Source organism: Pleurodeles waltl, chromosome 6 (genome assembly GCF_031143425.1).
Source record: "Pleurodeles waltl isolate 20211129_DDA chromosome 6, aPleWal1.hap1.20221129, whole genome shotgun sequence".
Taxonomy (NCBI): Eukaryota; Metazoa; Chordata; class Amphibia; order Caudata; family Salamandridae; genus Pleurodeles; species Pleurodeles waltl.
The window spans coordinates 379164880-379179498 of NC_090445.1; the positions used below are offsets into that span (position 1 = coordinate 379164880).

A 14619-nucleotide genomic window follows, 5' to 3' on the forward strand; every position below is an offset into this window, starting at 1 on the left:
AGGAGTTCAGATAAGTGTACCGTAAAGAATTAAATATTTCAGTCAAGAATTAATAGAAATGTGTTTAACTTAGGTCATGCTCTATAGCCATTGAGTATCTGAGTAGTTCTGCCAAGAATAGCCTCCTCTCCCATTCCTTTAACCCTGTGTAGAAAGCTGGCTTTCTATATAGTGCACTTAAATGAAGTACAATGTGCAGAGAGTCCAGTGGATTCCCAAAGGTTTGCAGAGGCAGCAATAGATAGGTCTAGTGCCCTTTTTGTGGTAGTGTGGGTGAGCAGCTAGGCTTATCAAGGAATCGTGTTCAACATTTGTACTCACGGAGGCAATTAATGAGACGCATACTCAAAAAGTAAGAATAAATCTGAGACCAATTTAGAAAAAAAGAATGTTGTTTTTTATTTGCTTTGAACAAAAGAACTTCGTTATAAAGTAAGCATTTTTTAAATTAAAAATAATTTGCTGTTTCAAAAATCGACGCTGTGCAATTTTCATAGTCTTTAAAGTTAGCCTACGAAAGGAAAACAAGAATGCAGTTTCTCAGGTAAGTGCACAACCTACAACCCCAGTCTTCAGGGTTTCAGGCTAGCAAGGTTCAGGTTTGTACCAGGTGTGCACCCACAGCAGCACGAGGGCGGCTGGCTGCCAAGGTCGAAGACTGAGTCAGTGCCCATTGTTAGTCAGTGGAGACTGGGGGGGGCCTGAAGAGGTTCTGCTCCTAGGTAAGTACAGGCGGTGTCAGTGGTTCGTCTTTGGGGGTTGAGGCAAGCACCAGGGGGACACAAGGCAGCACCAAAAATTCGCCCTCAGTGGCACAGGGGCGGATGGGTGCTGTGCGCCAACACAGCATTGGGTGGCCAATGTTAACCAGTGGAGACATGGCATATCCGCTGCAGCGCTGCTTGCAGGTGAGTAGAGCGAGGTCAGGGGTGGATCTCCTGGGGTTGAAGAACAGACAAGGGGGGGCCACAAGGCAGCACCAAACTTACACTGTTGACGGCAAAGGGGCAGACGGGTGCAGTGTGTCAACTCAGCATTGGACTCCCAATATTAGTCAATGCAGGTGATCACTTTCAGAAATGAGTTACAGGCTCTGGCCAGGGGACCAGGAGAGGTCAACCCACAGCTACCTAGGTAAGGTAAGATTACAGGGGTTGTAGGGACTCCAACGGTTTAGCTCCCCAAAGGCCCAGGGGCTCTAGGTGCAGGGGTGTCTTTTGACATCAGAAACTGCTTACTGGGTTCGGATTTAGGATGCAGGCGTTACTGTGGAGTCCGGCAGGGGTCAGCCCACAATGGACTCTGGGTCAGAAGCACTGGGTAATCTTTACTGGACTAGCGGGCCACTTGGACTTGGGCTGTGAGCGTCTGTTGCGGAGGTGTTTCAGGCAGCAGTTTCGCTATTCCTCAGGCAGACTTATTTTGGTTTTGGAGTTGTTTCTTTTGGGCAGGTCTGCTATCTACTGGATTTTTTTTTTTTATTTTTTTTTTTAAGCAGGCAGCCCTTCCAAGGCTTTGGAGGTCGCGGGGCTGCAGGGCAGTCGTCTTCTGGGCACATGTTTCTTTGAAGGGTACGGACAGGCTGGTAGGACTGGGGACATATAAGGTGGTGTCTTCAGTCTTCTCCGCTGGGTGACTTCTATTTTCTCCGTCTCTTTTTAGGTTTCAGGGGTGCCACCTAAATACTGAATTTAGGGGTGTTACAGGGTGTGCCAGGTGGTAGCCAATGGGCTACTAATCTTTAGAGTCACTACACCCTTCCTATGACCACTTCCTTTGGAAAGTGGCATAGCCCTAAACCTATTGGCCTAATTCCTTCCATGCAAGATGGAAGAATTGAAAAATTAGTGTCCACCTCAGCTCGTCCACCCTAGGGGTGGAACTGGCATGAAGTGGCCACTCCTCCTAATTTACCTGATTTTTACACCAGTCCTGCCGCCAAAAGTGAGGTCAGGACCTGGGGGTCGGCCTCCTCCACCCTTTGAAGAGGACTGGGTTGCATTTCAAATGTGGCAAGGCCTTTGAAGCTCCTTGCCCTGGATTGTCCATGCTACCTTGGAGAGGAGGTCACACCCCTGCCCAGAGCAGGCCTTTGCTCTGAGTCCTCAAGAGCATTGGCTCTCATCTCAGGGGCCAGAACTGTCTAAAATGGCTGCACTATTTCTGGCCTGTCACTGCACACTCTAGGAGTTAGTAGGTTTCAAGGAGGGACGTCTAAGGTGCCCTTTGAGTGCATGTATTACTAAATCCATCACTGGAATCAGTGAGGGTTTATTATTATTAATACGAGATGTTTGATACTAAACATCCCTATTGTCAGTGAAGCCATCATGTAGCTGGGGAACTCCTAATAACCAGTGTCCAGCACATGTACTTAAAATGGCTGCACTGTTCACTTTCTATGTCTGAGAATCGGCAAAGACATAATGGGGGTATATATAGGTATGACCTTTATATATAATAAAATGTACCCAGCCTTTAGGGCTGTGAGGCCTGCCAGAAGGGTGACACACATATATTGTGTGCAGAGGATAGTGTACACAGGCTGTGTGTCATGTTATGTTTTCATTTTAGGTCTGCACCAAGACGCAGCCTTACGAAAGCAGCACTGTGTGCACATAGGTGAGATGGTCCCTGAGGGTACCACAATCTGTGCTGCAGCCCTCAGGTACCTTCCTTCCTTTAGTACCCCATGCACTAGGTACCAGGGGTACCATTTACTGAGAACTTGCAGTGGCAAATAAAGGTTTGCCAATTGGGAAAAACAAATTTGCAGTTTTAGGGAAAGAGATCTGGCACTGGGGACCTGTTTAGCTGGGACCCAGTACACGTTCAGTCAAAATTGCACCAGAAAAGCCGGGGTGGGGCCTTGTCAAAAGAGGCACTTTCCTGCACCCTGGAAGAGGCTGCCCATTGTCCTGGAGCAGTGCGCTATTGAGGCTTGTCACTGCTCGTCTGGCCTGTCTGCTTGAGGAGGAACTGCAACTAGGAGAAGGTTTTGGGAGTATTGTGTATTTATTCCAGGTTAGAGTTGCCAGGTGAGGGAGAAGTAGAGGAGAAAGTTACCCAGTGCCAAGCCACTGACTACCGCCAGATGTTCGAATGGGCGATGCATGTTATCTGTAAATAGATTGTTCCATTTGTAGATGCTCGTCTTCATCTAGGGGTGCATGTTATGCAGGAGTTTGTAGGGAGTTCGAGTGTGTAGGTTAAGCAGAAGTCCTGTTCTCCTTGCGCATCTACATTTGGGGATTTGTAAGTAGAAGGTTCACCATTTCCAGCATGTAATTCCAAACTTGTCTACTTTTTCCTTGGCTGCCATGTCTGCTATTAAGATTCATTTTAGACTTTTCTGTGTTTTCCTACCCTTTTTTGACCCAACCTTATGAGCTGGTAGACAACAACAAATGTGACATTAGAAGAGCATTAAAGTTCTGAAAAAATAAATCCTTTCCCCTTGAAAGTTGACATGCTACTGTTGGTACACAGGCAGTCATTTGGAAAAACAACAGACCAACAACCATATTTTAGGAGGCCTGTAAGGTATGACCCCTACCCAGAAGACATAATAAAAATAGGACAAATCTACTATGCATTTCTGATTTATGTCTAGAACTACAGTTCAAGAGTTACCCCTTACTGCAGATTCTTCAGGATTCAACATTAGATCTCCCCAAACAAAGTGTACCTTCCTCATTCTAAATCCACAGTACTAGGTTCTAAGAGGAAACAAAACTTTTGAAGTTTTACAGCAATTGAAGTTTACAAATGACAATATGTTGCTTCTCTTTTCTATTTAAAGATCAAAGTAGTGGACCCCCAGACCCATACTACCATTGGCAGGTTCGCAGTGACATGAGATGGCTGAACATTAACCATGACTGGGTCATTGAAGCACAGTTTTCCCAACCTGGCGTGATAGGAATGAAAATATATAACACCAAGTTTGGGTAAGTATTTATTTCCTATCTAACATTTTGTGTAAATATATATTTCTGATGGCTACAAAATCCTACCGATTTCTAACCCTAAACCGTAGGTGCCAGACTGGTCTGGAAAACTTTTCACCAGCAATTGCCCTCCAGCAACTCCAGGTGGTGCCATGTGTCTTTAAACTTGAGTCTGACTTCTGGATGTGACAATATTAGAGCATATTAGGCACTAACCAGCATTTAGAAGTCAGTTTATGTACTCAAGTGCCTTATTGGCATGGGTCCAGAACTCTGTGAATGCTTCACCAGTAAAATTCCTTAGTATTTTGACAGTCAGATAGCTTCTCCACAGGTTTCAGATGGCTTCTCTACAGGTTTTGGGGTTTAAATCCTGTTGCAGAAATGACAAAAAATGTCTTGTGTAAAACTCACAAGATATGTGTATATGGTGTTTGACCTTGAAATACAGTGCTGCAGCCTATAATTCCTGTTCCTGAATGTAGTGGAAAGTCATCAGGGAGCAAGAGGCCTAGTTACTTTTGCCAGAATCTGCAAGCATATGCTAAAACATAGCTCTGTGCCTTGTGGCGAGTCTCCTTTTAGTGGATATTCTCCAAATACATCTTTCCAGAAAAAAATACAAAAAGCTCCATACAAAGGAGAAACCATCTGTTGATATGGAAAAGACCTCTGTATGTCAACAAACGTGTCCCTGCAATGATTGCACAATGGTAGTATTGTCTGGAACCCTAATGCTAATTTTTGTTGTCATAGGCAAACATGGATCGTGTGTGCACCATGATGTAGGCCTGTCTCCCCGATTGTGGTCTTGTTGCACCTCCAATGGGACCTCAAAGCCTCAAAGCTCTACCTCATAGTGGTAGAAGTCTGCTGCCTTTACCAGGAATTAAGCAGCACACCCTTGGTGGTGGCAGCATACTGTGTAGTGATCAGTAGGAGTGAACAGGTCCTTTTTATCCTGTTTCACAGGAATGAGACCGACAGACTCACTCACCTGTTTAAATGTTCTGCTGCAGTGTGCATGACTCACCCTTGGCCTACATCATTTAGATGGAAAGTGCTGGGCAACGAAGGAATGGTGACTTTCCACTGGATAAATGAGTACCTGGGTTGGGTATAGTACTAGGGTGGCACAGTGCTGTGCAGTGCATTCATGGTGAGTGCATGCACTGTGTGCATATATACTTGCAAGGGATACATTACATGAGAGATATAGTACAGTGCAGTGTGAAAGCATGTGCTTGGTGTATGTGTGCTTGTGAAAAGTACATGTGAAAGGTGAAGGTTTGTGCAGTGTGCACATGGTGAATGTGTGTGCTGGCAGTGTGTGTGTTTGCAAGTAGCACACCATGATACAACACAGAAAATCTACAGTACTGAACACTGTGCACAGAAGGTATGTGTGGGCTGAATGTATGTCTATGATGTCAAAATGCATGGAGGTTAAAGTGCTGAATAATTATGTGTTATGTCCACAAACTGAGATCAAGTGTGCTTGCAATGGTACATTTCATGGAGGGTCCTGGGTTCCATTTTGGTAAGCCAATGCCTGCCTGGTGAAGACATGAGCAGTAGAGGAATTACCCCTAGACAGATTTGTGTATTGCTCTATTCCTGTCAGCTGGGTGGGGCACACTGGTTAAAGGAAAGAGAGAGACTTCTCCTGTACACTTTAAAGGGTGCTCTTTGATTCACTGAGAGATTTTTAGGCCTAGCCCTCTCTGTTGGGTCACCCCCAAACATTGTGCCTTTCACCCTCCTCTTTTTGCTGAATGTATTTTTGTTGGCCCTAGGAGTCTATGGGGTTTACCACAGCTAATCAGTGCTAAAGTGCTTATGATCTCTCCCCAAACCATGATAAAAGTGTTTTATATCCAGTTTGCATATTTAATTTACTTGTAAGTCCCTCGTGGAGTGGTATACTATAAACCCAAGGCCTGTGAATTAAATGCTACCGGTGGACCTGCATCACTTTTTGTGCCTTCCACCTAAGTGGCACTCTAAAACCTGTCCCAGGCCTCCCATTGCAGCCTGAATGCAGTGCTACACTGCCATGTTGACTTGGCATTTATACCCCCTTGCCCAGCCTTAAACTCCTCTTTTATTTTATAAAAGTCACACCTAATGTAGGTCATAGGTAGCCCATAGGGCAGTGTGTTGTGCAATTAAAAGGTAGGAAATATACTTTTAAGTTTAACATGTCCTAATAGTGGAAAACTCCCAAATTCGTTTTTCACTACCGTTAGGCCTACCCCACCCATAGGATAACATTTGGGATACCTTATTAGATTCAGTAAGCTGTAATTCCTAATAGAGAAGAGGTCTATATGCCACGTTTGGTACCTCTGGAATTGTAATGATAAACCCTTTTGAATGGTTAAGCTCGATTTTTCATTACAGTATTGAAAATGCCACTTTTAGAAAGCTGGCATTTTTCTCCCCTCAACCGTTTGTGCCTGCAGCCTATCTTTGGTCACATGACTGGGTGTATCTGACAGACATTGTGAATTCCTCTCAGACAGTCTCACAATGGTGGGATTAGGTGTGCCTCAATGGGCTATCAACCGGATTGTTGATGGGATTGAGCTGAGCACAGCCCACTTGTAGGCTGTGTTTTATCTCTTCTCAATAGGCCTGACAACCATGTATTGTCACTGCAGCGAACTCGACACCGGGGCAGGGGAGGCAGGAAGACCCATCCACTTCAAAGAACCTTTCCAGAAGCTCCTTCCAACTTTCAGGAGAATGGCACCAGGGTATAAAAATAGGACGATCAGACCCACTATTTAGTTCACTACTGAACCTGCAGAATGATTCTCAGAGGACTGCCTGCTTTTGTGACCTGCAGTGCACCCTGCCAGGCTGCTGTTGTACCCTGCAGAACCGCTTTGCTGCCTGAAGCCTGCCTTGGACCCTCAGAGACCAGCTCTGCCGTTGAGCCCTGCATCTACACCTGCACCCAGGACTACCAGAAGTGACTCCAGAAGCTAGTGTGCTGGCTTCCTCTTCAGAGCAACAAGGGGCACAACAGGCACCCACCACCATGAACCTGCACCTGGACCCAGCCGGAGTGAGTCCTGAACCTCCAAGGGGTCTCCATCCAAACCTGGGCCATTGGTTGTGGTGCTAAAGGTGCCCAGATGGCCAGATTCCAAAACTGATTTAGAGTTTGGCGGATGGGTTACTCCGTCACAAATATGGTAGATAACCTTCTGTCATATTACAATTTCCATAGGGAATAATGAAATCAGAATTCGGTGGACAGGATGTTCGTCACATTTGTGACGGAGTAGCCCCGTCCACCAAACTGTAGATCAGGCCCTTAGACAAAGTTTGGTCAAAAAGTGGACCAGAAGAAGACCGGGATCAACCTGCTTGTCCATCCGCCCATGGTACATCACCGGTCAGATTGACTTGGCTGCTTTTCCTGCCATGTTCTTCTCCATAGCAGCAAATCCGTCTCAGCGGTACTTCGCTAAAAATGTATCCGACTGCATCGATCTGTCTTCTGCTAGTGCCTACTGCTTTGTGCCTCTGTAAATGTTGATTTCCATTTTGGCAGCTAAGTCCGAAGGTAAAAATCTTCACTGCTGCTTCGCTGTTTGCCCATCGGATAATGAAGCCCCCTTCTCAGACACATCTGCAGCATTGTCCCACTAAATGTCTACCTTCTCAGACATTTTTCTTCAGAAATCTTTCTAAGTCCAAAGGTTAGCATTGAACGGCCCAAATCCCCATCTTGAATCTGAACCGTGCTCTGTTGTGGTCAGCCTTAACTTTCAACTTTGACCCGGTTTCACGCAACTAGATGTTCGCATTTGGTGCTTGATCTTTTAGGTGCTAGATTTCACTTTAAACTTTAAAAATTCATAACTCCAGTTCTACTGATTGCCTATTTGTTGTTTCAGTATTAAATAATTTATTTAAATTTACTCTGCTTTTCTAAACTGGTTTGGGATTTTTCTTGTGTTGTGTTTCCACTTTATTACAGTTTGAGTGATGCCCAAATAATTTACACATTACCTCCAAGTTTAGCCGGACTGCTTTTTGTGCCAAGCTACCCAGGGTTAAGCACAGGTTAATTTAGGGACTTTTTGTGGTTCACTCTGCTAGGGATTGGGGCTGTTGCTTGATCAGGGCTCACACCCCAGTCAAATAACAACCCAATTTCCTACATTAGTGGCAGCGGCAGGATAGGGACTTGTGTTTGTGCAGTACCATACAGTGATTTATGTATGTTAAACATAAATCCCAGATAAAGAATTTGGGATCAGAGTTTATATCTTTTTAAATTGTCCTTGATTTGCCCTATTTTTCCTTTTTCCAAATTTGATTACTGCCTCATACTTTTTGAGCCTGTGAATCTTGCGTGCCACGAGTGAGGTGGATATCAATGCCATTGAGAGCTACAGCATGGCTGAGCTGAGGAAGCTGTGCATGGAGATAGGACTAAGGACCTAAGGGTTATCCAAAGTTAGATTACGAGATAACCCTTAAAGCCTGGGAGGAGGACAGGGGAGGGAGGACCCAGCACAGGATCATGAGTAACCAGGAGAGCCCAGCTCAACACCAGCTGAGGACCTGGATGACCTAGATGTCCATGATGGGGCAGGGAGCAGTGTGTCTGCTAGGGTTCTGACCTCACAGGAGCTAATGGATAGGAAAGAGAAGAAACTCAAAATGGAGCTATCCAAGATGGAAGGGTCTTGGAGGAAAAGAGACTGGCAATGCAGGGGAGGAGGATGGACCATGAGCTCAGTCTCAGTGAGCTGGTCTTGACAGCCAAGCAGATGGATTCCAGCAGTAATGGTGGCGGCATATCAACAGTGTCCAATATAGAGCTGAGAGCCCGCATACCAAAAGACCTGGGGCCCAGTTATATGGTGTGAGATGGCATAAATAAGCGGTTCCCAATGTATGAAGTAGCTTTGAGGGTACACAGGGTGCCAGGGGAATACTGGGAGGGTAGCTTGTAAAGGGATGTGCCCAAGGTGGGAAGGGACAGACTCCTAACACTAGAGGTAAAGGCCCAGACCAAGTATGCCCCCATGAAGGCCGTTCTTCTTAGCAAATTTAGGCTGCCCCTGAGAAATACAGGCAAAGGTTCACGGGCAGCCCCATATTCCCAAATCAGTCCCAGGTAGACTTCGTAGATTACTCCTGCAGGGCTCTGAAGGGCTGGGCGAGGGGCAGCAAGGTAGATTATTTTAATGGGCTGTACAACCTGATTTTGAGGGAGCACATGCTCAATACTTGTTTTTACAGCTGGTAGGTATCAAGCTTGTTGACCCCAAAAAGGGGGTGGGGGGTGACTCCAAGACGGGTGGTCAGGTTTCCTCCAGCAGAGTGAGTGGGAGGTCAAGGGAGACCCAGACAAGACTCAGGTTAAGGGGGAAGAATAGGGTTCCCATGCTCCTTCTGAGAAGGAGGAAGGTTCTGGTGTGGGGTGGGGCAGGGCATCCCTTTTCCAGCTCCAGCTGCTCTGCTTGCTTTCAACTAGGACACAAGCAGGAGGATCTGTCTTCCTAAAGAAACCACCCACTGGTGGGAACCCTACACAAGTTGCCCATGTGGCCAAAGGGAGATGTATTCGCCAGGGGCAAGAGATAGATCATGCCGTAGTCTCCCTTATATGGGTAGTGAACTCAGAGGGTCGATTGGAGATTCCTGAGGGTGTGCTTTGTTACTTCTACCAAGTCAAGGTGAAGGGGGTCCCTGTCACTGCTCTGAGGGACACCTGGGCCAGCCAGACCATGGTAGTGGAAAGCCTAGTCTCTCCAGAGCAGTACAATGGTCAGGTGTAGAGTAACCCAGGCCAAGGGGCAGGAATATCTCTGCCCCATGACCCTGGTATCCCTGAAGTGGGGTGGACAGATGACCCAGAGAAGGGTCATAGTTAGTCCCCAGATAACCATTGACTGTATTTTGGGAAATGAGTTGCCAACGGTGATGGAAGAGTTAAGAAATGCAGTCGCCCAGGGCACCCTGAAAGCTCAAACATCTGGGTGTTCCACTCCCGAACGGAGGGCACAGAGGTCAAGATGGAGGGGTAGGATGAGGAAGGACTCACTCTTGAATCCTATTCAGCCTTAGGGTACAGATCCTGGGCAGAGTGACCAGTCTCCGGCTACCACCGCTGGACTGGTTGGGGAGGGGTGAGAGTGGGAGAAGGGTACCTAACACCTGGGGCTTTTGCCCCCCGCTCTGAGAAACCTCAGAGGTCAGAGGTCCTGGGGAAGATTGGGACCTAACTCTTGACACCGCTGCATTGTGGTCAGCCTTAACTTTCAACTTTGACCTAGTCTAACATGACTAGATGTCTGTGGTTGGCATTTTGATCCTTTAGGTGCTAGATTTCATTTTAAACTTTAAAAATTCTTAATTCTGGTTCTACTGATCGGATTTTTGTCATTTTTGTGTCATTGATTTATTAAAATGTACTCTATTTTTCTAAATTGGTTTGGGATTTTTCTTGTGTTGATTTTCCACTTTATTACTGTTTGTGTGGTGCCTTAATACTTGCTTGATACCCCAGTCAACCATCTATGGAATCTCTCATATAGATCACAAGAAAGAGTCCTGGACAAATCTCAGGAACAGTTCAGGCTGATAAGGGAATCATACAGAGTTAGGCTTGGAGCCCGGGATTAACTTTTTGATTCACGTATCACTGTGGCTGACATCGAGGTGTGAACTGTAGTCAATCCCATGGCCTGAGTTGTGAGACTATCAGCTTCAGAGTCACTCCTGGTGTGACAGACAGCCTTTCAAGCTGTAGAACAGAAAAGAGAAGTGTGTACATCAAAATAAGCAACTCCCCAACCTAAAACCTCAAACACCCAGACCCTAAATCACATTTAGGGGGTTATTACAACTTTGGAGGAGGTGTTAATCCGTCCCAAAAGTGACGGTAAAGTGACGGATATACCACCAGCCGTATTACGAGTCCATTATATCCTATGGAACTCGTAATACAGCTGGTGGTATATCCGTCACTTTACCGTCACTTTTGGGACGGATTAACACCTCCTCCAAAGTTGTAAATAACCCCCTTAGTGTCTACAAATGAGCTACAAGAAGGGGAAGTTGAGACCCTAAAATTTCCCATCTGCCAAGCAGCCAGTAACCAGGAATGGGTGCCTAGGCCAGCTAGTCTTCATGCTGGGTGATGGGACTTCACCCAGGGAAACCAAGAGCCTCTGCTCTGGAGCCTAGTGCACAAGTACCTGCCTGCTTTATAAGACATGGTGTCCCCTGTAAGGGAAGGAAAAAGCAATAGAGGGAGCTAGGTCCAGTGGGGAGCCTACCAAGAGGACTCCCTTGTGCGATGTGTGATTAGGCGACCAGTGCACTGAGCGAGTTGTTACCCCTGTGCAGGAACATGTTACATATGTGCAGGATCAAATTTGCGAACCCAGTATGCCAGGCGAGGGCTGCTGTGGACTTAGTTGAGAGCTGAGTGTCGTGCAGGGATCGTGAAAACTTTACCTTCTAGTTATGGTGACCCTGTATATCTGGAGTAGCCACTGTGGAAGCAATTGGTGCTGACGAAGCGACAAGACCTATGCAGGTCTTAGCGGTGATCATAAATGCCAGGAAAGTATTCCGTTGTAGGGGTGTCTTCACAGTGAAGACCGATGCCTTGCCAATGGGTACCATGGGAGCCCTGTATGTCAGGAGGGGTTGTCGGATCCAGGTACTCTGAAATTCGGGCCATCACCCGGAAAACTGAAGTTGCGACCTACATGTCGAAAAGAAGCACGGAAGCCTGCCCTGACCTGTCCCATGGATTCAGGGGGACGTAGAGAGGACAGTGCCCTTTCATCAGGACTAGGTGAAGAGCACCAGGATCAATACACCTCAACCCCTGTTTGGGGAGCATTGAACGTAATGGGCCAACAGAAGCCAGGAGCACTTCCAATGACTGTTGGAGCAGGCTGTGCAGCTCAGAGAGAGCCTGCTGGGTGTTGCTGCACTTCCTGCATGCAGACCAACTTAGCAGAGCAGGACTGGGCCATTGCAGATGCCTGCTTTCAGGGCATCCACTGAGAAGCAGATCACTTCCTTGCTTCCTCACTGCTGGGATGGGTAAGACTTAATACATGTCTCCTGTCCTTTCGTGGACTCGCTGCCAAGGGTGCTGTGGCATCACAGTCACCTTTGACTGCTTTGTAAGAGTCAGAGTGGACTCTTGAATAAGTCCTACTAGTGAGCATTCCCTGGATGCAGCCACCTGTAAATTGGTAATAACCCCTACCACATTTCAAGAAGAGTGTAGTACAGGGACTTGCTGGTTAAACACTAGAGCTTGAGAATGTCGTATTACTTATTTGAATGCCTAGAGTTATAAATAAAATATTTTGCTTTATTATACAGTGATTATTGAACCACCTGTCCTGTCTGTGGTCCCTCAATATTCTTTATAAATACCTGAAAAAGATACCTGAGATTAACAGTAACTAGTGTGCAAGCACTGCCTGACATTTTTTTAAACAAGTCCCAGAGAACTGGCTTGACAAGCAGACCTGTGATTTTTGTGATACTGGTGTTGTCGGTTTTGGAGTGCAGCTCATTTGCTAGACCCTGCATTGTTTTATCACCTGAAAAATCCAGATCAAGCTAGAGTGCAGGCTTCCAGAACACCAGTAAGCACCTATAGCACTTAGCATGCAAACAGAGAATGACCCACCCTCTTTCACAGCCATGGAATGGAATCGTCCCTGGACCCATAAGCAAGCAAAAGGGTATGCATTTGCTATGTGCCTTAACAATGAGGGAATCAGAGGAGGACTTGTTTTCAGTATTTTGTGGAAGCAGAAATCGGTGCTTCTGACTTAGAATTGTGCTCACACATCATGATTGATGTCCTATTCTGAAAATTAAGTTTGGGTTTACGACCATCTATGGGATCTCTCTCATTTATTATCCTCTGATTTTAGTCACAGATGCATTATTCATTTTGGGAGAAAGTCCTCCGCACCATATGTGGAAAGAGACATTTGCCTCCTGAATGTGGTTAGTGAATGTTAAATATCTTCAGATAAACTATACATTCTGAACCCTGTGCATAGAGTAAATCTCCCTCTTTGGAAGCCTTCATGAACCACAACTAAAATCAGCTCCGGATTACTTTTAGATAACGAATATAGCTGCACAGAGGTCATCTCACAGTGAATACATTTGTTAGCGCGTCTGACCTTAATAAGTAAACCTACAAGGGACGCGAATAGGTTGATGAACCTTTTGACTCGCAATTAAGATGTTCTTACCATAGATCCAGTACAAAATCAATACGCAATAATCAATAATCATTAGTAACCAATAAATCAATAGTCAGTAATTGTCACTCACCATGACCTTTCAGTCATGAATAACCACACCTTTAGTAAAGTTTAGAATGTTTATTCCCCTATATTAACAATGCTAAGGTCATGTATGTTAATCTCAAAATCAAATGAAACATATACAGAAACAATACTAGTTGTCCAAACTGGTGGAAGAAACACAATCTAATCAAAGCTTGAACTACAACACATTCTATGGTTATGGTGCAAATCAATAACAAAGTCAGCTGCGTCAACGTTATAACATACATGGAATTCAGCAGAGAAATTCATCAAGCATTAGTCCCTGTTATCGTAAGTCATTAGTGAGAATCCTTAACTAACATTAAATTAGCATCAGCATGTTGGGCTTCAGCAAAGCAGAGTCAGTCTTTGTCCTCAGGACATCAGTCGATCAGCAAGTGTAGGAGGCTGGCCTGGCTTATAGTGGGTACCTTGTGATACTTACACCTTGTGCCAGGTCCAGTTACCCCTTAATAGTAGAATAGAGGTGTTTCTAGCAGCTTAGGCTGTTAGAGGTAGCTATGGCAAAGCAGCTTAGACTCAACTAAGAGACATGCAAAGCTCCTACTATACCACTTATATCATATAGCTCAATATCATAAGAAAACACAATACTCAGAGTTACTAAAAATAAAGGTACTTTATTTTAGTGACAATATGCCAAAAGTATCTCAGAGGATACCCTCACTTAGGAGGTAAGTAACATACACAAATTATATGTACACAAACCTAAAACAGGTAAGTAACAGTAAGAAAAGTAGTGCAAACAATGTAGAATCACAATAGGATGCAATAGGTAGACATAGGCCTAGGGGCAACACAAACCATATACTCCAAAACTGGAATGCGAATCACGAATGGACCCCAAACCTATGGGAAATTGTAGAGGGTCGTTGGGACTGTGAGAAAACAGTAAGGGTGTCCAAAATACCCCACCCCAAGACCCTGAAAAGTAGGAGTAAAGTTACCCTACTACCCCAGAAAGACACAATAGTCGTGACAGGGGATTCTGAAAAACACTGAAGACGGATTCCTGGACCTGAGGACCTGTAAAGGACGGGGACCAAGTCCAAGAGTCACAAAAGTGTCCGGGGGGGGCAGGCGCCCACCCAACCCCGGATAAAGGTACAAAAGGGCTGCCTCCGGGTGGAAGAAGCCGAAGATTCTGCAACAACGAAAAGGGCTAGGAACTTCTCCTTTGGATGAAAGATGTCCCACAGCGTGCTGGAGGTTGCAGAAGTGTTTCCAGGCAGAAATACCGCAAACAAGCCATGCTAGCTGCAAGAGTCGCGGTTGAGGTTTGTGGGTGCTGCTGGGGA

General features: G+C 45.7%; 1 protein-coding gene across 1 annotated transcript in view; it reads left to right on the plus strand.

Moving 5' to 3' along the window:
- LOC138299768 (protein mono-ADP-ribosyltransferase PARP12-like) overlaps positions 1 to 14619 on the plus strand; it is a 248316-nt gene that overhangs the window by 46492 nt on the left and 187205 nt on the right. The window contains exon 4 of the mRNA XM_069238308.1: positions 3803 to 3950. Within this exon, the coding sequence (XP_069094409.1) occupies positions 3803 to 3950 (148 nt within the window). The remainder of the gene's footprint in view (positions 1 to 3802; positions 3951 to 14619) is intronic.